The 23,464-nt window shown below is 43.5% G+C and overlaps 2 protein-coding genes across 7 annotated transcripts in view; both read left to right on the forward strand.

Annotated features, from left to right (window-relative positions):
• The window catches only part of ascc3 (activating signal cointegrator 1 complex subunit 3), a 240,917-nt gene extending 228,272 nt beyond the window's left edge, over nucleotides 1–12,645 (forward strand). For all 6 annotated transcript variants that reach the window (XM_035420116.1, XM_035420134.1, XM_035420106.1 and 3 more), the window contains exons 38-42: nucleotides 3,143–3,294; nucleotides 4,536–4,686; nucleotides 8,022–8,228; nucleotides 10,503–10,678; nucleotides 11,176–12,645. In XM_035420116.1, coding sequence (XP_035276007.1) covers nucleotides 3,143–3,294; nucleotides 4,536–4,686; nucleotides 8,022–8,228; nucleotides 10,503–10,678; nucleotides 11,176–11,332 — 843 coding nt within the window. In that variant the 3' untranslated portion in view covers nucleotides 11,333–12,645. The remainder of the gene's footprint in view (nucleotides 1–3,142; nucleotides 3,295–4,535; nucleotides 4,687–8,021; nucleotides 8,229–10,502; nucleotides 10,679–11,175) is intronic.
• Nucleotides 12,646–17,118: 4,473 nt separating this feature from the next.
• The window catches only part of sim1a (SIM bHLH transcription factor 1a), a 21,858-nt gene continuing 15,512 nt past the window's right edge, over nucleotides 17,119–23,464 (forward strand). The window contains exons 1-4 of the mRNA XM_035408882.1: nucleotides 17,119–17,142; nucleotides 17,274–17,388; nucleotides 17,840–18,476; nucleotides 22,716–22,798. Of these exons, the coding sequence (XP_035264773.1) occupies nucleotides 18,302–18,476; nucleotides 22,716–22,798 (258 nt within the window). The 5' untranslated portion in view covers nucleotides 17,119–17,142; nucleotides 17,274–17,388; nucleotides 17,840–18,301. The remainder of the gene's footprint in view (nucleotides 17,143–17,273; nucleotides 17,389–17,839; nucleotides 18,477–22,715; nucleotides 22,799–23,464) is intronic.

A 23,464-nucleotide genomic window follows, 5' to 3' on the forward strand; every position in this document is an offset into this window, starting at 1 on the left:
ACACTACTCTCACAGACACACACCCTACCCTCTCACAGACACACACCCTACACTCTCACAGACACACACCCTACAATCTCACAGACACACACCCTACACTCTCACAGACATATATCCTACACTCTCACAGACATATATCCTACTCACTCAGACACACACCCTATACTCTCACAGACACACACCCTACACTCTCACAGACACGCACCCTACACTCTCACAGACACACACACCCTACATTCTCACAGACACATACCCTACGCTCTCACAGACACACACCCTACACTCATAGACTTACATCCCACACTCACAGACACATACCCTATGCTCTCACAGACACACACCTTACACTCTCACAGGCACACACCCTACACTGTCACAGACACACACCCTACACTCTCACAGACATATATCCTACTCACTCAGACACACACCCTATACTCTCACAGACACACACCCTACCCTCTCACAGACACGCATCCTACATTCTCACAGGCACACACAGAGCGCAGCCATCTTGTCTGATTTCAGTGTGTTTTTCCCATAATCTCCCACGATCCTCCCGCACGGTGGACAGTTCAGGAGCGCCACACGTCTGTCGTGTCCCTCCGTCCCCTCCTCCCCCCCCCCCCCCCCCCCCCCCTGCCACGAGGCGGGAGTGCCAGAGGACATGAGTAATGTCTAACCCATTTGTGTGATCAATTTGCTCAAGCAGCTACTGTGAAATGTTAATCACAACTTTAATTTGTACTGCATTAGCATTTTGATTAACTTGTGGGCTTGCTGGCGCACTTGAGGTGCTTTTTAGTCATAGTTACAGCCAGGAAATGACTTTTTGATTAATTAAGTTTGTTAGAGCGCAGCTGAGCTCCGCGAGGGCTAACCTTTTGAGGATGAGGGTTCTAGAAGGTTCAGGAGAGGGAGGGAGAGAAACAGAGGGGGTGAAGAAAGAGGGCCACAAGAGGGATGGAGGGAGGGAGGGAGGGAGGAAGGAGAGAGGGGTAAAGGAGGGAAAGGGACAGGAAGATAAAGAGAAAAGAGGGAGGGAGAGAGACGGAGGGGACACGGAGAGAGAGAGACACGAGAGGGGGAGAGAGGGGGAAACGAGGGGAGGTTGAAGGGGGAATGAGAGAGCCAGAAAAACGGGGACAAGGAGAGGAGGGGCAGGAGGCAGAGGGGGAGAGAGAGAGAGAGAGAGAGAGAGAGGTGGCAGCTGTTGCTTAGGAGACAGGGCAGATGAGGCGAAGCCACATGTCAGCAGCATGTCTTCACATTGCACTGAATGTGTAATCCCGTCCTGTGCTCCACCTCTCCTGTGTTTCACACAAACGCTGTGGATTAAAGCGTAGTTTCGCCTGTGTTCTAATACTGTACAACATCCTAGCACGCTCACTGTTGTGCATAATAATTGGCTGTTATTTTGGATAGCCAGAAGAGGAGATCTCTGTGAAAGAGGGGGTGGGTGGTTGTTGGAGCACGTTTGGCAGGTGTCGTGGCTAAGGTGATGTTGGCAACGACATCATCAGCTAAAGCCAACTGTGGCTGAAGGTGCTTACTCCTCGATCGTGATGTGCATTGATTGCAAGGCATCTTTTTTAAAACTCTTCACGCTCAGAGTTGAATGTGACGATGAATGTGTTGGACCTAAAAGTGTGAGTGTGTGCGTGTGTTTTAAATGTTGACTTGCAACAGCACAATATCACCACACACCCTGATTTCTCGCACCACATGGTAACGACACAAGCAGCCACCAGTTTGGTTGTGAAATTCACGAGCTGGCGAGGGATTGTGGGCCAGTTTGGTTTATCTGCGCAGCTGTGAGTTTCAGCCACCGCGACCCTGGGGCCTTAGCTAGCAGTCTGCCTGTTTAACCCCTCAGGGCCGCGTGTCCCTGGCCGCTCCCTCTGTCTGACAGTCTGCGTGTAGCTTTCCCCTCGCACGGCAGGCTCGGGCTGCTCATGAACTCTCCCTCTTTGCCTTTCCCGAGCCTTCGCGTTTCCCGGTCGTCTGAGGGCTCGCGGCGATGGCTGCAGCTCGCTCCCTCTCCTGACGTTAGCAGAGCGCGGTGCCGAGGACGGGGTCTGAGCTAGCGGACGTTTTGGCCTCTGCGTGATTGCGCTGCTGCAGAAAGCTGCCATCGGGAGCATCCTTTACGAGCCGGCCATTTTCTCACTAATTGAGGGGGGGGGGAGGGTCCGGGTGACCCTTGCTCTTCCTGGACGGCCCTTGCAACTGCACCGATTTCCTCCTCGTTCCAGGGTGATGTTGTTCCCATGGTAACCAGTCTCCGAGGCTGGCCATGTGTGTGTCCGCGTGTGCGAGGGAGAGAACACGCTTTTGTGCGCCTAATTTATCATTTGTATTTGTGCGTGTGTGCAACGTCTGGGATTCTGAATGCGTGTGTCTGTGTGTGTGTTCATGTGAGTGTGTGTTTGTGTTCACATGCTGTTGTGTGTCTGTGCGTGTCCATTGCCATGTTTACGGTTGTGTCTGAGCCTGTGTATGTGCCTATTTGTTTGCATGTCAGCATGTATGTCCATGTGTGTTTGCACTTAAATGCACATGCGTGTACGTGTGTGATTTAGCACATGCGTGCATATGTTGTTGCATGTACGGGCATTTGTATATGTGTGTATGTTTGTTGCATATACATGCGTGTGTGTGTATTGTTGTGTATGCATGTCTGTGTGTGTGTGTTGTGTATACATGCGTGTGTGTGTGTTGTTGTGTATACATGTGTGTGTTGTGTATACGTGTGTGTGTGTGTGTGTTGTGTATACATGCATGTGTGTGTGCGTGTTGTTGTGTATACATGCGTGTGTGTGTGTTGCATATACATGCATGTGTGTGTGTGTGTGTTGTTGCATATACATGCATGCATGTGTGTGTGTGTGTGTTGTTGCATATACATGCATGTGTGTGTGCGTGTTGTTGTGTATACATGCGTGTGTGTGTTGCATATACATGCATGCATGTGTGTGTGTGTGTGTTGTTGCATATACATGCGTGTGTGTGTGTGTGTGTGTGTGTGTGTGTGTGTTGTTGCATACACATGCATGTGTGTGTGTGTGTGTGTGTTGTTGCATATACATGCATGTATGTGTGTATATACACTGTGTGTGACTGTCTCTCTCTGTCCCTGCAGGCCATGCTGGATGTAGCAGCCAGTGAGGGCTGGCTGGTCACTGCGCTCAGTGTGTGTAACCTGGTGCAGATGATCATTCAGGCCAGGTGGCTCCACGACTCCTCTCTGCTCACCCTGCCCCACATTGAGCAGCAGGACCTCTACCTGTTCAGGTAGTCTTTCTCACACACGCATGCACATACAAGCACATACATGCACACACACACACTCACACATACACACACACACACACACACACGCACGCGCATACAAGCACATACAGACACACACACACACACTCACACATCTACACACATATACACATACACACACACACGCACATACACACGCACAACACTCAAACATACATACAAAATATAAATAAGAACATACAATAAGTACATGTAAATATTTGATACAGTATGTTAACCTGGACACTTTAGTCACTAATGGAATGAAACCATTGTCTGTACATCCCTTGGAGGTCTGCATTATTCAGCCATGATCCGGGTGTGAGTGGAGTTCAGTCTGCATCAGGCTCTGGGCATAATATAGAAGAGACCTCAGCCAGAAGGGAGTTGCACACACAGGAGCGCGTGTGTGTGGAGGATCGCTCCGTTTCACTCCAGCGAGCAGGGCCATAGTCCGACAGGTGCCATTCCAGGCACAGAAGCCTTTATTCCGCGCGTCCCTCTCAGAATTCCACACCTGTCCCCTGCCGTCCTCTCCCCTCCCCACCACGCGTCTCGCCCCTGGCCTGGGAGCTCCCCTCCCACCTCATGTCCAGTGGCCAGTGGCCACGGAACCGGCCCAGCGCATCAGGAACAAGCCGCCAACCTCTCCCGACGGACTAGCGCACTCTGAGGAGTTAAAGCGCTTCCTCCATTTGCATTCCAGAGGCGTTTTCCTCACCAGCGTCGCCACCCGTGCCGCCCGCGTGTTCACGCTGCGCGGTTATTACCCCCCCCCCCCCCCCCCCCCCCCCCCACCGGCACCCTCCCCTGCTCCATTCTGACATGGCCGCAGAAGAGAAATCAGGTACTAATCCTTCCTCGGGCGCTTTTGAAACTCCGCAAACACGATTAGCATCACTTAGCGGACCCGGCTTCGGGGGGCGGCCTTCGAGCGGCCCGCCCTGGTCGCTGGGAAAGGCGGGAGTCCGCTTCCTAAGCGCCGGATCTTTTCATGCGCGTAATGCGCATTTCAGGCCCGGCTTCCTGGAGGGACGCCTAATTTGTAAAACACAATAAAAATGGAAAGAGGGGATGAGCGAGGCAGGCAGCCCCCGCGGCGGCGGCCCGTGCCCGGCCCGCCGGCGGCATTAGCGGGATTTCCACCGCGCCGCGCCGACGGGGGCGGTTCTGCCGCGTGATCGCGTCCCTCATCTTCTCCTCTTCCTTCTTCTTCGCGACAGGAAGTGGAGCCCCGGGAAGGCGATGGGCGGGGCCAGAGGATTCCAGGGCCCAATCGAGGGGCTGCCCGAGCTGATGGCGGCCTGCGACGGGCGGGAGAGCGCCTTCGCCGCCATCGTGGGGGGCGGGCTGCAGCAAAGCCAGGTTTCCCAGGTAACGCTCCCCCACATCCCAGACCGCAGGAAATGGTTTGTTTCCTTCGGAGGGAGAATAATGCAGATATACCCGCGACCACTTTACCATCACACAGGATGTCTCACGCGCACACAGCATATACACAAAACTCCTGTCCTGTGAGTGCTTTATGCTTTAACGAAAATAAGACTAGGGATTTTTTGAAGTTTTATTTTTAAAATGCTAGGGATTTCAGCTTGAATTTAAAAAGGCTGCTGGAGTTTTCCGGAAGGAGCAGTGATTATCTGAGGAGCACACAGAGCAGGTCCAAACGTTTCTTGAAGTTCAGGGAAGCACCTCCGTGTCTATTCTGGCTCAGAACGCGTGCTGTGATGAGATTTGATCTGCTTCTCGCGAAGACACCGTCGATGCCCGTTGAACCGTCGTGGTCGACCTTTGTCCCCGCGGTCGTCAGAGCGGTTGCTGGTCACAGATCGCCTCGGGAAGCGAAGGGACATCTTTCACAGGGACGTTAAGAAACGCGAGACGGCGCGTTGAAGGAACGAGTTTAGGTCAGAGTGCTCGAGAAATCCCGGGGGAGCTCACACATCCCTCCGCCTCTCAGGCTTCCCACTCACTCACTCACTCGGCAGCCATTTTGAGCCCACGGCAGGTTCTGGGCTTCATTTGTGCGGTCAGGTCGTCCAGGTAACGTGCATTACGTGGCCATGTAGAGCAAGGGGGGTCCAAACCCAGGACTCCATATTGGCTCCAGCGATAACAACTTGAATGAGAGCCACAGTCTGCACCTTAAGACAAGCTCTGTTTTAGTACGGCTGTATGGTTTTACAAGCAACCTGTTTGCTTACATCACACGCAAACTCCCAATCGCTGAATATGTATTACACTGAGGGAAAGCATGTATATGTTCATGTACTGTGTATGTCTACCCTGCGCTGGCCATTTTTTGTGACTGGTACATATTGCCATACCATTTAGTTTGTCAATAGTGACTGTAATCTGATTGATTACAATATGTTGTAACCAATATTATTGATTTTTTGTAAAACAGTTCACAACTGACACACTATCCTTTGTTTTATCGATGAGGTATAGGTTGGGGTTTTTCATGCAACTGCCTGGTCAATAGAATTGGGCCCCTGTGTCCCTCAGGCCATGACAAACTGTAGCTGAGCAGCTAGTATTGCCACTGCATTATTGGCGCTCACTCAGTTGCAGGAAGACTGTTTGAGGAAGACTCGCTCAGAGTAAAGGCACTATTGACTAACTTAGAGTAAAGCCTTTATAACACTTAAGCAATCAAGTAAATACTGCTTTAATAACTCTTTGAATAAAGACTGTATTAATATCATTCTCTTAAGGTAGATTGCATTGCTAGGCAGATTATTGCGGGGGAATGTTGATTACTTCTACATTTCTTAATATTCTTACTCATGGTTGTAGTTGTTCTGTAACTAGTGGCAGTGGTAGTGCAGTAGCTGCTTATTTTGGGGCTAAAATAGAAACAGTGAGAGACATCAACAATCGCTCTGAAATCGAATCTCTTTAAAATCTAATCTTTTTTTGCTTCTGTATATTTTTGGTTCTGATATTTGATTTTGTTTTATTGCATGGGTATATATTTTTTTGTTTTTTGATGTTTCTGTTAAAGTACTGTGACAGAAGGGTAATACACACACACACACACACACACACAAAGCAACCCATTTTCTCTCTTTGTTTGAGTTGACGTGAGTTGCTGTGTATCACCCCCCCCCCCCCCCCCACGCCCCCCCCCAACCCAATGGCCTCCATTTCAGCCGCAATCTGTCGCTGCGCTGAGGCAAGAGGCTCTCAGGTAACTCCAGGATCCCCAATTACCGTTCGAATCAGAGGGTTTACTGCGCCAATCTAAGTGCTAATTGCAGCGGTAATGAGCTCTGCCGGGCGCCGCGGCGATCACCCGCATCAGTATTCAGGCCGCGCCCCCTCCCCGCCCACTCCCCGCCGGAGCCGGGGCCCTGCTAATTAAATAAGCGCATGCACCGGGACGTTCTCGTCTGATTCGCTCTGGGCCCGCTAATCCTCGCATAAATATGTTTGGCTGCGCGATGCTGAGGGTTTTTAATACTGACACACGGCCGCCAAGACCGCCGGACTGCCCCTTCCTCTCCTCTCCGCTTTCACTCCTTTCTCTCTCTCTCTCTCTCTCTCTCTCTCTCTCTCTTCTTTTTTCACCTCTGCTTTGGTTTTTTGAACACTGCTCTTTTTTCGCTTTATTCAGTGAGAACACAGCAGTTTCAGGGCTGTTATGCAGCCATGGTAAAAGCAACACATGGAAAGAGGGAGAGAGGGAGGGATGGAAAAGGTGTGGATATGCTACTGGATTCCTACAAGCAGCAGTATGGAAGCACTGTGAGCTCTGTAAGCTGTATACACATGGATACACCAAGCTTACCCATATACACACACTGAGGAAGACACACACACACACACACTCACTGAGACACACACACACTGAGACACTCACACACACACTCTCTCTCTTTCTCGCTCTCTCTCTCTTTTCCTGTCTCCCTCTCTCCATCTCTCCTCCTTGCTCAGTCTGTCCCTTCCCTATCTGCCCCAGTGTGAGGGCCCTGGGCCTTGCAGCAGGAGAGGTTGAGCAGTTGGAAGCAGCTGCAGTCACATCTCCCCCGCGGGGTGGAGCGGGGGGGGGCAGGGGGTGGCAGGGGTTACAGGATGGCACAGCGGGGTGGCAACGCTGCGGCTGCAGGCTGGAAAGAGGCTCCTGCCCCCCCGCCACCCCCCGCTCACCAGAGGAGAGAGTGACTGGCTGCAGGGGGGTGGGTAAGGTGCACATGGCTTTCTACAGCTCTGTACTTAGGGTGTGGAAAGAGAGGGGGGAGCATTGTGATAGGGGACAATTGTTTTTATATCTCTTCCCCCCCCCCCCCCCCCCCCCGACAGGCACATCTGTGATTGGAAAACTGCTACACTCTTTCTGTGTCCAAAATAGCTGGAGCCTAAAAGGCTTCCTGCAGCTTTTCTGCTAAACTTTATCTGATGACCCCCAAAAACGACCAACTATTCCCATAATGCATGTGGTGCTGTTGTACATCAGATCAAAGAACAAATGCCTACTCATTATCTGAGTCTGTGGTAAGGGTAGATTGGTGAAATAATGCTCCTACCATACATATAGCTGGGTTAAACATTGAGTACGGTTGTCACGATGCAAAGGTTTGTGTGTGAAGGATCAATGCAGGCCGCATGCTCATGAGCCGTCAGGGCGGGGCTTTGCCATTGACTGCCCCGAACCTGACACGCGAAGCTTCAGTGGGCGTGGCCTCACCTGTCCCCGCCCCTCCCAGGCCTGGGCGTTCCTCAGCCACCTGCCGGTGCTGGAGGTGGAGATGAGGGTGAAGGGCTGGTGGGGGGAGAGCCAGGAGCAGAGCGAGCGGCTGCTGCCCTCCGCCGTGGCCAACATCCGCAACCAGAAGAGCTGGCTGGACATCCACGCCGACCAGGAGTACGTCCTGCAGGTCCACCTGCACCGCCTCAACACGGGCGGCCAGAAGGTAGGAGCGTAAACCCCACTGCGTGTGTGTACCCCTGCCCCTCCGCGCACTGTACCGCTTCTCATTTAACTGCAAAACAATGAGACGATCACAGCTATGCTAGTGCGCTACGCCTTCCTTTAGCAAAGCAAAGCACGTATCGCTCATCAAATTGAACCTTTACAAAGCTTCTCAGCCAGAAGGAACGTGAAGAAGTCCGATCTGTGTGTGGGAATGGGGGACTAACTATTTAAACCTCCAGACGAAACGAGGGCGTTACAACCCAAAAAAAATAGCGCTGCCTTGACAGATTCTCCATGATGCCAAATCCAAAAATTACAAAACGGCTAATGTAGCTAATGAGCTAAACAAACCTGTTTTCATTGATCTTCTGAAAATGTAATATAGTTTTGTGGTTTATATAAGGAATAAACATTCTATTTTAACATTACAAATGGCTACTTTTAGATGTTTAATTTGATATAGCAGCACTTAACTATTCATTAGCCTATGTTTGGATGAATCTAATATCTGCTGCAATGCCTGTGTGTATTATTCACGACACTGTTAATTGACTTTGTCTGGGATTCCTAATTAAATCAAATTTCATTCTTTCATCTGTTAACCACTAAGACTTGGCGTCCCTAGTATATACTGTAAGACTGAGAGCTGGTAGGAAAAGGTACAAGACAGGAACTGTAAACAATCAGTATTCTTTATTCTGCTGAAGGGGAGTCCATTCACACAACAGGATGTCTGCTCAAGATCCCACAGAGGGGCAGACCCTCTGAGCATTCGTGTCAATCATGTCACATCACTCGTGCTTACCTCCAGCATTAGCAAATCATCATTAGTTACATTTCATTGGTATATAAAAGAAGTAAGAACTGTCAAAAACAGTAAGAACTCTTGACACTGCGCGTGATGAATCATGTAATAAAGGGAAAACTCTCGAAGATACAATTAAAGAACTGCAAATGGGAGCGGTCCCTGATAAACCCGAGTGCCCGCACACAGACGTGCTCTGAGTTTGCAGGAACATTCCGGGATGTGTTTGGGAGCAGTTGTTGGTTGCGAAATGTACAGAAAGATTCAGTGCCAGCCAAACAACAATTAGTGACAGGCTTTAGAGCTGAGATGAAAGCTGGAATGACCGCAGCGTTGTGTATCATCAGACGGGGTCACATGGTCAGATACTGTACTTGGGGAACTTTGTGTGCAGGGACCAGTGAAAGGAGGGAATGCTCTGGAACAGAGTAGGACAGGTGATTGTGATTATTGCGGGAAACCTGGGCACTGGAGTGAAGAGTACAGGAAGCTCAGTCATTAATAAATATTAATATTATCCATGGTTCATAATGATCAATTAAAAGATGGGAGGGGGCCTAGGCTCTCTCTCTAAAGCAATGTATTTATTTTGGAGACCACTGGACATACGGTGACGGTGATTCAAATGATGATTCGCTAAGCCGAAGGTAATCAGCAAAGTGGTGTGATGTGAATGTTATGAATGCTCAGAGGGAATGCCACTCTGTGGGACTGAACATACATGCTGCTGTGTGAACTAACTCTCTTTCTGCAGAATAAAGAATGCCGTCTTGTAGTGTTTTTCTTGGGGACTCTAACATTTGCATGCTTGTAAACAGCTCTGCGTACCTGGACGCATGTATAGATGTGTGTACACACGGGCGCATTATTTCCTGTCGTTTAACTTGCTAAATACGCATCCGTGTGAGAACCCCAGTGCATACGCACAGTGGTGCGTCCCATACAACACCTCACTGCCCCTGCTCTGACACACCACACTGCTCCATCTGTGCGGTCTTCTTCTCTCGCGCTGTTTGTCCCTGTGCATCTCTAACCCCCCTCTCTTTTCCTCTCTGTCCATCTGCCCCCCCCCCCCAACTATTCCCTTCTTTCTTGCTCCATGTTTTCCTCACTCAACAAAACAAGTCTCTCTGGCTACACATTGTTTTTAATGTCCTAATATTCCATCGTAAACTTACTGTACTGTTGCTTTAAGTGTCCATTCTTGCCTCCATACTGCAAAACTGTATTTTTATTATCTGCCATGTAATTCATTATCCAGTATTTCCTTTTGTTTACACTTTTCTGACTGTATTTAGTGACTCCTCATTTCAGGGTTATTATGACCTGCTAATTTCTATGATCATTTAATCACTCCGCTTAAAAACAACATCTGCAAACCGTTGCTACCGGTTGCCGTGCGCAGTAACATGTGATTGGTCGATTGACTCACTGACTGACGGAGAGAATCCTCCCCTCTCGGTGCAGAGGAGACAGGACAGCCGGGCAATGGCCCCTCGCTTCCCCAAGCTGAAGGACGAGGGCTGGTTCCTGGTGCTGGGAGAGGTGGAGAAGAGGGAGCTGCTGGCCGTCAAGAGGGTGGGGTACGTGCGGAACCGCAGCACCGCCTCCGTCGCCTTCTTCACCCCGGAGAAGACGGGCAGGTGAGGCCTTAGGGGGCAGGGATAGGGGTTGGGGTGGGTGTGGTTTTAAGTGTGAGGATAGACCAGGCCTGAACGAGCCTGTGATTTGCAGAGGAATGAGTGAGTGTGTGTGAATGGGGTAGCAGGAAGTTCGCCTTCAGGCTGAAACTGAAAGTTATGACCCGTCTGTGATATCTGTGTTTTAGTATCACCTGTTCAATAACTTTAACAATAACCCTTGTATTAATTGATATCTGCTACAGGGTTTATGTATAGTCCTCTGTAATATATCTTATGAACAGGATTTCTGTCATCCTTGATATACTGATATACTGATTTACATTTTGTTTTTGGAACATGTTGTGTTTTTAATGTTCTCTGTGTCCTCCTGGCCTGCTGATGAAAAACAGCTTTGTCGGACAGCCAGGGCACGATGCATCGCATGCAAGTGCTGAATGTTTCCTAACCGCCCGCTGTCCCGGATACGCTAATAACTGTCAATGGAACCTCCCATCCAGGTGCATCTACACCCTGTACCTGATGAGCGACAGCTACCTGGGCCTGGACCAGCAGTACGACATTCACCTGAACGTGACGCCGCCCAGCGTCTCCGCCCAGGTGACCAGCGAGGTGTCGGAGAGCATGGACAGCCTGGCCGTGGGCGGGAGCTCTTAGCAGGCGGCGGAGCGCGGGCGGGGCCAACCAGGACGCGATTACGGGGATGATGTCACATTGGTGATGTCATAATGGGAGAACAGGGCCTGCGTTGCAGTGACTTTGCCTTAGCAGAGGTCGTTGAGGCTGACCTCAGTGACACAGGGAGATTTGGTGTGTGTGTAGGGTGGGGTTTTGGAGCTTTCTACCACACGCGGGGGTGGATCGTAGCGCCGCAAACTTACGTTATTCTCCTTCTGAACAAACTGTATGCTCACACCCCACGCACCCTTAGCATCAGCTCGGCAGTGTAGACTCAGTTCCACAGGCACTTCTGTCCTCTAGCCCAGCGGGGTCTCGCATGCCCACACATTAGCGGCCAAAACGAACAGAAGTCGACTTTACTCGATCACGTTCAGTCTGGACTGTGGAATGTTTCAGTTTCAGTTGTTCAGTGCTGATTGACCAATATGGCATTTTACTGAAAGGTTTGCATTGTTTCTGTGGGTGCTCATATTAAACTTGTGTGTTCTTTTTTTTTTTGGACAGTGGACTAGTTCCATTAGTACGCACTCTTAGCATTGCGTGCCTGATTCCATTCATTAAATATTCACGTAAAAACATTCATCCTGAAAATTTAAGTTCCGTGCAACTTCTCTTATTTATGATTTTTTTTTCCTGGTTTTTCCTCCGAATATAGGTGCATTTGAAGTATAAAGTGTCTTTTTGACAGGCCATAAAAAAAATAAACTATAAAACAGCGCTTGATTTGTTTCTGGTAAATCTAATATGTCGTTTGGAGAGAAGCACGATTGTAAAATATTTAGGTTTGGTTTGAAATATCTTTTAGCTGCGGTTTAAGGATCGTAACTCTGGTGCACATAGGATTGGAGTCACAGACCCGAGTCGGGGGGTTGTGGGGGAAATTTATAGCGTTGCCTCGCCAAACACGGGAAACCTGGATGCAGTTATTTAACGCGGGGTTAAGGAATGCAGGCCAGGTGTGTGGGTCATGCTTTGCTCCATGTGCCAAACTATGACATCTGCTTGGAAAATTATTCGCTGGTTCTGCGGTGTCCATATTGTTACTGACCCACAGTCCCTTCGTGTGGTGGCTCTCTTCCTTTAGAATCATTCTCGAAATGGCTCTCGGTGTTGCTGCACAAACAGCCATAATTATAACCCCCCCCCCCCCCCCTCCCATACACACATCTTTGAATTAAAATCTCAAAATGTTAAATGGAATTTTAAGCGGTAGTACATGTTCATTTTGTACTGCTGGCTGTACTGCAATATGTAGGATCATTATTGGAATAAAATTTACTTTGAAAGCACTCCTTGTTTGTGGTTACTCAGAGCCAGCTGTTGGTGAAATTTGTAGTGTGAAAAATGTATGTTTGTATCTTCCTTTAATTTTTTAAGGACCTGCATATTCAACACAGATATCATTATTTACATGTGAGAAGTGATCTGGTTTAAACCAAGTGCGTTCATTACCACCGTGACCGACTGAATTCATATAAAGCGCTTGTGTTTCTGAACCTGTGTTCTCCGAATGGGCCTCTGATGTAGACAGGCATTTGAGGTCAGGTTGAGTTAAGCTGACTTTAGTTACCATGCAACGAGAGGAAGTTTCGATTCTGAGATGGTCCACTCGCTTCGATATCTTCTGAGCTGAAAACATTTTTACAGCAATATCACGCTGCTTAAAGTGATTCAGTAATATTGCTTTAGCAAAACTACTAAAAGCATTAATATGGTTTAGTATCTTGGAGTTTAAAAACCTTTTAGGTTTCTAAATCTATTTGCGAAGTTTAGTTTTACTGTGTTGCTGTGGAGTGATCCATTTGGCTGCAATACACAGCAGTAAAGTGAACTGGCCTTTTTAAATTTTTATTTGGAGATATTCACTCTTATAATAATTTACGCTTGCAAAAATCTTTTGTAGGTTTAGCTGCAGTATAGTAAATAATAATTTTTTTCCTCATTTAACTGGTGTATTTTGCCCTTATAATGTTCATATGCTTTGTAGGTCTGCTTCTTGTGATATTAAAGTTACTTTTTAATTTAATTACACTAATTTATTTATACTTAGTCATTGTATATTGCTGTGCTCTTTAAAAAAGCCATTATACTTGTTTAGTAAAACCCCCATTAATATTTCTGCTTTTTAAAAAGCCCATGAAGTATTTTTATATGCAATCATAAAGATCAAAATATGTGTTTAATGATTTGTTTAATTTGTAGTAAAGATCCAAATTGTTCTACTGTGCTGTATTAAAGACCAGTTTCATTTGAATGTGCTTGTAGGAGGGGGAAAAAACCCATTCAGTGGAATACACTGGAGTCAACATTTTGGAACGTCATAGGAACACCACTCTTTTTCCTTAAACGTATTGCATATTGATGCTATGGCAAGCCTTCATTTTAGGATAGAGTGAAATATTGACATTTTATTCGTTAATCCCAGGCATTTTTTCCCCATTCTTATTTTATTTTATTTTATTTTTTATTTTTATTAAGCATTCCCTGTGTACACCCCCTCCTATTTTGAGGGAGAGAGAAAAAATAATGTTTGGTTCTGGGCTGAGTGTTTGCACAATAATTATCCTGGTCACCAGTCATGTTTAGTACTTTCACCATTTTTCTTGTTAATTGCCATTTTATGAAAGGAGAGTGCACATTTTATGTAATCTGCACACTCATTTATCCAGAAGCTGCCAGCAACATGTGGAACTTTAACACACTTGTGCAAATGTATTTTTTTTTTTTCTCACGTCCCCCCTCCTCCCGTACATTAATTAATTTCACGCGCAATCTCCCGCTGGCTGGGGTTTGTGCTTATTGTTTACGAACGTAAAAATGGGCGTGCTTGGGTCTTTGATGGTCTGTGGCAGTGTTTTGTTTTTTTTGGTTAAGGGTTTATGACATTACACCGTGACTGTAGGTGGGATGACTGTGGAACTCCAGGCTGGCCCTAATCTCTAAGATAGCCCAACAGTGGTCCTCATTACAGAGCCGCACATCTGGCACGACGTTCCTGAACTGCCTTCCTTAGGCTGCGTCAATACAACAAAACAGCAGTGGGAGGAGGACTGAAGCATTGCCAAATGCAGCACTTTTACTGGGAGAATTATAATCTCGCGTCACCAAATAGGATTCTCTGGCCGTCCGTGACATGGGGTGAGTTGTACTTGAAGGTGTGGTGGTAGGTATGAGAACACAAGCTAAGATGTCATGAATGCATCATAAAGGCATCATAAAGGGGGGCGGAGTAGTCAGGTGTACATGCTAGAGGTAATCAGAGGGCATGGAGTCTCACCTGAACAGCGAGACTTGAGCCTTATTTTAAACCGGTCAGAAGAGTCTTTTTTTTTTTTTTTTTTTTTTTTTATATTTTGTATTAGTGGTTTTAGTTTTATATAGCGTTTTATTTGAAATGTCAATCATATTCGTGAATAATAACACTTAAATACTTTGTCACAGATATCCGCATCTTTTCATATAATTGATTTGCTAAATAATGCTAAATCACCAGTAGATTAACTATTTTCTACGATATTGTTGTCAGATGGTGTCAAATTTGGGTTTGTGTATTATTTACTAGTTCGTTGACTTGATTTCAGCCTCTAAAACTGGTTTTGCCACTAGTGTTCACGAGCTTTTCTCGGCTCTCCGTCTGAGGGGAATCCATAACATATTTAATTATTTATTGAAAATAATTAAACTAAGTAAAATTAATACATATATATATATATATATATATATATATATATTAGTACGGCCCTGGTACTGTAACGACGCATTTTTTCTCAACAGGATCAGGTTAATGATCTCCGATGAGAAATTAGGCAATTGTCAAACAGCTATGAAAAGCTCTGACATATTTCGAGCTTATAGGCCTATTAAAAAAGTTTCAGAAGATGATTATACACATAACCTACTACTAAATTACGTCTTGAGACGGAACGTGTTCCATGATGAATTGGATTTCAGCTGTTCTTCGTTCAACCAAAAAAATATTTTACTTTAGTTTATAATAAAATTAACATATTTTTGTTATTTGTTATAACGGCGCATTAAATTGAGAATTATTTTACATTCGTGGCTTCTTTGTTATTTTCACGTTGTAATCAATCTTTCTGTTGAGCAATTTTAAAAACGAACGCAGCAAAGTAACGCCTATTAGTAGTAATTTAGACCATCAATAGCAACTATGGTTGCAGGTAGTTAATTGCGTGTCCTCTATAATGGAAATAGCATTTTATTACAGCGATATCTTAAGTCCTTCCTGGTGACTTCGTGATCTGGAGTATTTTCAATTGTCCCCTTTTTCAGCAGACGCTGTTTAATTAGCAGCAAATTCGAGCTTTACTAAAAGGTTAAACCAGCGTCAACCGTTCCGTGCACGTACTGCAGACGGGCTTATTTTGCGCTTTAAGGCTCGCTGCAGGTGGATTTCGTATTAAAGGGGCGGGGGGCATCCACGTCTAAGGCTTGACAGAGACGGGCACGGCGAAGAAAAAAAGAAAATAGCGTTGTATCTTTTAAAACAAACACACGACATGCCGTGTGTTTGAATGTGTGTGTTATCACCAATAGCTGAAATTATTCATATGCGCGTAGGAATACAAAAAAATCGAATTTAGAAATACTGCGAGAATCGTTTATACTGGTTTGCGGTGCTGCAGGACGTTTTAAAATGGTCATTTATTAATAACGCATAATGCTTCTACTAATTATAGATGCATACTGAGTCCTTATCACGATTGTAATACCATAATATTGCAATTTAGCAACTCGTTTATCTCCATCACCCATTACAAACTTTAATTGTATCCAATTTGAGTCATTTTTTGTACAGTAGTCACTCCGTTCTACTGGCTATGAAAATGAAATCAGTTTGTCAAACAAGAGATTAATTCAGTAGGAAAAAAAAAGGTATTTATTGCGTTATATAACGTGGTCTGCAGGTGAAATCGCTACAATTTTAAATTCAAATATTCTTTTAAAAACATTTCTTGTATGCAATTCTTGTATTACAGAAGAAATCAACGTCATTTACAAACGTCCACTGACTATTGCCTTTACTGTCATTCAACCATTGCACCGTGTGTGTGCGTATATATATATATATATATATATATATATATATATAATTAACTATTCTGTATAAATTGACACTGTTCCTCCGATGGGAGGTGTGCTGCTTTTTTATCTCACTTATTTAGGCTATTTTAAAATACGCAAAAACAACGAATAAAATCTAAAATCTGTATTTGTGCATTTAAATGAGTCACTCCAGTTTCGAAGCACATTTTTTGTATATCATTTTTATTTCATAGTTTTGAATTACTGCTACTACTAAATCGAGCCATAATCTGAAGGTTAGCCTACGTGGCGGTTTATTGAGAAGCGAAAATATAAAATATAAATAGGCCTAGCAACATAGAGTGGCTTGAAACGAGATCAAAGACTCTATTTCATCGTTGTACAAGCTAAAGATAGTAGCCTACAATTGCAATTGTAAACACACAAATCTTGTTAGTACGGTGTCGCCAGTGAATTACAAACAAACTAAATATCGTCTATTGTGGCTTTGTTGAAATGCACGATTTAACAGTGTGAATGTAGTGTAAACCAACCAAAAGTGGATTTTCGATCCATAATTTCCTACAGGTTGGGTTCTATCAAGGTCAGAGGCTAACATTTCTAACAAATCCTGGTTTCACTTCAAGCGCCGATACGTTTATATTAAGAATGCCCAATAGGGATATCGACCTCAACCCTCATGGGCCAATAAGAGCAGGAGCGACGGGAAAATAATGGAGGTGGGCTGTACTTGGAAAGAACGAGAGATTGAGAGTTTGTAGGGGAGGAGGGGTGAAAAGTAGTTTAGAATCTCGCATCCCTAAATTAGAGGTGTGCTTTCAATAACGGTTCTTCCTGCCTTTTCTTGTAGGATCACTAGGAGTTTGAGAGACAAATAACCAGTAAGAGGTGCGAACTCGGTCAAAAAAGGTTAAATCTCCGCGGACCGCGTGAAAATGAAAGTTGGATTCTCTCAGCGGTCTGAGGTGAGTTTACTAAAGAACGTGCTTTCACGTCAATTTGGATACAAATAACAAACGGCTACTCTTTTGTGGTAATTGTATTTCAAGGACGATTGTTTAAAACAAAATGCATTGACAATGTTGAGTAATGGCTACTGCGTATTTATCGTTTCATTTGAAATAGGTTGGTCAAGTACTTGTACTTTGCCATTTGTCGATATACAATATTGCGCATTTCCTTACTCTTGACCTGTATGCGCATTAACTATTATTATAACCCGTCGACTGTTTCGCTTAATATTTTCCATTAGGCTAATGCATGCCGTGCTGATGGTTGAGACTATAGCAGTGTAGCAATGTTATGTGTTGGTTGGTACGTCACGTTATAACTATATGTTGTTCTTTAAATGGGCTATCTGTACCGGAGTAAATAGCCTACACATGTATGCGCAATCGTTGTTTTTTTCCCCTCCAGTTGGACCTGTTATTTGTGACTTCCAATACCGCTACGGAGGATTGCAGCGCTGGCCAGTGAACTTTAAAGATGTCGGGCCTAACTCGTCGTGATGTAAAATAAAAACAGGAATATGACAACACCATACTCACAATTTCGTTGAGATTGAACGCAGGATATGAAGTTTCATCATTACCATCATCAGTCTGGAAGTGACATCGGACCTATTTTGAACCGTGCTGGATTTAGTTTTAAAAGTTAAAACAGAACAACTGCGGCTTTGCCTCGACTTGAACCGCAGGTACAGTTGGGAGAAGCTCATACATATTGCGGGCGCTTTCCACGCATGAGAAATAATAGGACGCACGGCATGGTCAAAATGAGCTAATGCAGAAATCACGTTCAACTTTTGGTACTGGACCTCTGAGTGCATTTTAGCAGAGGAAGGAAAACATAATTCCCTAAAACAAAAATAAACCAACAATGAAAGAAAAGTCTAAGAATGCCGCCCGGACTAGACGGGAAAAAGAAAATAGTGAATTCTATGAACTGGCAAAATTGTTGCCCTTGCCCTCGGCCATCACATCCCAGCTCGACAAAGCTTCCATCATACGATTGACAACTAGCTACTTGAAAATGAGAATTGTCTTTCCTGAAGGTAAGCTTGCATTTATGCTATCCAGTTACAGCGAATGTTGCACATATTGTCTGCTTCTAACAACGGTCAAAACTAAATATTGGGATTTAGATATTACTACTACATCTAATAATAATAATAATAATAATAATAATAATAATAATAATAATAATAATAATGACATATTTAAGAAATATTTAGCAAATATTAGCAATTAAATGTTAGAAAATAAATTAGCCATTAAATGTATTAGTGTCGTAACAACTGTTAGTGCGTTGTTGTTATTATTATTATTATTATTGGTGGTAGTAGTATTCGTAGTAGTTTTCTTTTTTTTGTTGTTTTTTTTCCTTTGGTATTTTTGTATATTTGGATCGCATTAAATACAGAGAATGGCTGTATGGATTCACTGACATATTGTGATAGGCCCCTGCTGCCACTTGATCCTCTGTTGTCCATTAGGGAACAATTTCACGAACTGGGGTATTTGAGCTCAGGGAGAAAACAAAATAAATTCGGAAATTGTTACGCACAGTTGATTTGCTGGACATTTTCCAATTTTCATGAACAAAAATTTCCCTCATTTTACTCCTATATCATTTTCCTGGTTGGGTGGGTGGATGATGGGGGGATTGTAATTAATTTTCTTTTTCAGCTTGCATCTGATATGCAAAATAAGGAATAAAGCAGCATAATTGACGTATTTTCGTTTGCATATCTTGTAAAAGTAACTCGCAGGCTTTGGCTTTTTAACTTCGCCCTTGCTTTGCTGCCATTTTGCCATTGTTATAAGTAAGCGATGCGAGGCGATTGATTGTAGTGCGTTATTTTTCAGATAAAATTTTGTAAGTGAGCCGCTCAAATCCTTTGTCAAACATGTACATACGGGAAAGGATTTACACAGACACGCGCTTTTATGTCTGTGAATACACCGAAAGGAATGTAGCTATGTATGCAAGTAGTGCCTTTTCAGAGCCCGTCCAACCGTGATGCTCCGGGAAGACTATTAGCCGTCATTTGCCACCTTCTCTCCAGTCTCAATGGGCTACTTTTCTGCGTGACTGCAAGGGAGCCTCGCCAATTAGCGCGGCCCGCGTGCCACACTGTCCGATCAGCCGGAGCATATGGAGCCCCCTTGTAAACCATAGAGGAGGTTTGATGGAGGAAGAATAGGTGCTCGGAGTAGGCGGTGAACGAAGAAAGACGGAGAGAGAGCGAGAAAAATCAAATACACAGGGGGTAACATGATAATTACAGGGAATGATTATTTGCACAGTCAGTCAGGCATTCTTCTCGCTTTACACACACAATCACAACACACACAATTATATATATATATATATATATATATATATTCCGTTTTAGGATCACATATGGCTTAGGGACCTACGTGTTCCAGTACATTCTTTTGTGCACCGGAAAATAATACAGGACTTCATGAAAAAGGTAATGAATCAAAAATGAATTATCGCATAGTATAATTGCGTTTTTTAAAAATACACGTGCACATACTCATGCCTACTGGTTGTATGATGCGGTTTTCCACGTGGGCATGTGCTGTGTTGTTTTCTTTGCAGATACCCCAGCGTGATCGAGTATAAAGTTCCATTGTTTGTTTTCTCATGCAGTAGTTCTTATTTTGGTACACATCTCGCCTCATTCAACATCTTGGAGCGTCCGTGTTTTAGACATAAACTGACAGTATGTGAAAATGGCACAAATAAATAAATAAATAAAATAATAATAATAATAATAACTGATACATAGACAATGACATAAAAGTCATAACCTCGTGCGTGTTTCTTATTTAGTATTTTCTATTGTTTTATCCAAAGAATCAAGTAACACATATCAGAACAACTACAGATGAAACATATCGAATACATAGGCTACTTTATTTTACCTATAGAAACAAAAGCTTGGGAAATAAACGAATCACATGGATTTAAAAAGGAGCATAAATGTTTTTATTAATAAATTAGTGTGTAGCTTATGCCGCAAATCATTTCAGCTGGTAGAGGCGCACTATGGCTAGGCCTGTACTGATTCTAACACAATGTTATAGACGTAACTTGTCTCTGCAATCGGTAAAAATATTTTGACAGTCAGAAACGTGTGATATGGTAAAATAAATTCATAATTGAAAATGCCGTTGTTTTGTGTTTCAAATTCGTGAATTAGGACTCCCATTAGAACGCTGTTTACGAGGCTTGCTACTGAGAACCGTGTGGTCTCTTCATTAAATCATTCTTGTTGTTTAGCCACCGTCCACATAGTATGTCAGACATGCTGAGCGATTAAGTGTCAAATTTTTTTTTTTACACTTTTTAATGGCATTTTCAAATTTTATGATGTCCTACATGAATATTAAAATACGCCCCCCCCCCCCCCATTTATCCTATATTACAAAATATAAATATATGCATAGGCCTACATAAATCACTGGCAACATTGTTTCAATAAAAATACCTACGATCACCTACCCGCGGCTTGGAAATATTGTACCTGGTCAATGTGTATAATTTAAAATAAATAAATAAATGTAGACTGGAAATAATCTGAATTTCATTTTGGAGTCATTACTTTGTTAGTGTGCATGTGTTGCAGCGACAAGATGACAACAGTCTATTTTGACTATGTACAGTTTTTGTGGTGCTATTGTTTAAAGTAGTTAATGTATATTTACTCAAGTATGCAAAGGCCTATACATTTCTTAAGCAAAAGCCAAGTGTTCCACTTCAGTGGTAAACTATAAAGTAGCCTATAGCATTTTTTTCACTCAGTCCATCTGTTTTAAACCTGTACTAACTATTTGGGTCGTGTGAACGTGCTAACAATTTTAGGTAATTGGTTGATTTTAAATAACTGGGAACCTTTCCAGGTTTAATGTTAAAAGATGGGTGTCGTTCTCCTATCCTGTAAGCAATTGAAAGATTCCTTCAGGGAGACTGAATTACACTTTTTCTTTGTTCAACAACCTCTTTTGTTTGAAAGCCCACTTCGTTCGGTTTAGACCTCCTTCACGCTCGTGGTGTATCTATAGATAGTTTTCCTAATCTTATAAGCTTCAAGGCAGTTGTAATTTTGTGATTATTTAAGAGGACTGATGTCGAGGCGTCCATTTCCCCCTGCGGTAGGTCAAGTGCGAAAACTCTGAACTCAGATAGAGCTCTCACACAGATTAACAACGAACAGACGGGCCGACCTGCCACCACGCTACGTAGCCTATACGACGTAGCCGAATGGTCTGCGTTGATTAAACCATTTGAGTAAGCATAGAAGAGAAAGTACTTTTAGAATCAAATTTGAATTGTCACTCTACATTTCGGTCTAATATCCTGATCTAGAATAGATACAGTAATTTGTATTTAAAAGATGCTGACCAAATAAAATGTTATCAAGTTGACAGGTACAGACAGACCTACAGCCGTCATTTTTTTTGTTTGTTGTTGTTGCCTTCCATGCTTCTGAGCTACAAAGAGACCAAATAATTCCACTGCGGGGTTCTGGGTGTACGCTATGGAAAGTATGCAAAATACCCATTTATACTATTCTCCGCATGCGTCCATTTAATGGGCCTATGCAATTACGGAGTTTGTATATATATATATGATTTTCTTTCGAGCCCTCATTTTGACAAACGGAAACTTGTTCATTGCAAGACTGTTCCGTGAAGTCCTTCAGTGGCCTATTTATTAGTATACTGCTTTACTGTCCGCCACATCTTCTGTTCTGAAGAGGCTGCCTATTTGAGTTCTGGTTAAGGAATAATTTGGTTGTTTCTGTTATGTAAACGTAAAGTGAATATTTGGTTAATATTAAAATGGGGAATTGGGTTGACTCTGATCTTTGCTCAGTGTATGTTTGTTTTCGTACGATTTGCATTTCAATTGGGATTGAACGGGCTTCCTGAGGAAAGCAACTCTTATTTGCTTTATCGAGTTTTGTTAGTTCCTTCGGGTGTGTTATATACAGAAACGATTTACATTTTCAATGTCTTACAAGCTTGTTTACTGTGAATTCAAAATATTTCACTAAGCTCTAAACTCCGTCCTGAAGTTTAAATTCTATATTATTATTATTATTATTATTATTATATTATTATTATTATTATAGCTGGCCAAATAATAACGTTAACACCGATTGTTCCTATATTGACCAAATGCATGGCACTATGAGCAATACGGATTTAGCCTACAACAGACAAAAATGTTTTTACAGTCGTGCAATGAAAAAATTTAAAATAATTTCTGTTTGCAGGTCTTGGGGAATCGTGGGGTCACGTGAGCCGAACTAGCTCGCTGGATAACGTGGGTCGCGAGCTGGGTTCCCACCTACTTCAGGTGAATGTGAAGAGCGCATGCTCTTTTTGAAATGTATTATTATTATTATTATTATTATTATTATTATTATTATATAAAATGACATAAAATTAGCTATTTGTTCATTTGGACTTTATATATTTAAGCAAAATATAAGCATCATATGTTTTCCATTCTAACTACACATTTCTGTTGCACGGTATAAAGGCTAATGTCTTAAAAAATTTATCAGGTTGTAATTTGTCATAGTCAAGTCCCATTTCAAACATACATTTTTTTGTGAGTTATTTTAGTCATAAGCCTAGAAGTTCCCCATGATGAAACTATTTTGAACATTGAAAAAATGTATTTTTCTTGTTAAATATAATTGTTATTTTTGTTCTCGTTAGGTTATTATAATTGTATTTTTGTCTGTATTTAAGGTTATTATTAAAGATGTTCGTTCTCTCAAATATTCGTTTTACAAAAACGTTTGTATTTATTCCTCTTTTTTTGTCGTTGGATGTGCTTTGCATTTAACAACGTCATTAGCTTACAGCCGAGATTGGAGAAAGCTGTACGATCAAATGAAGCCTGCGGGTCCTCGTGCAAATTTAACATTGCTGACATGTTTTATGTAACAGGATAGTACAAAGATAATGATTGAATATTATTTTAAGAAACAGTTCCTTATTAGTACAAAGCTTG

This window comes from Anguilla anguilla, chromosome 1 (genome assembly GCF_013347855.1).
Source record: "Anguilla anguilla isolate fAngAng1 chromosome 1, fAngAng1.pri, whole genome shotgun sequence".
In the NCBI taxonomy this organism is placed as follows: domain Eukaryota; kingdom Metazoa; phylum Chordata; class Actinopteri; order Anguilliformes; family Anguillidae; genus Anguilla; species Anguilla anguilla.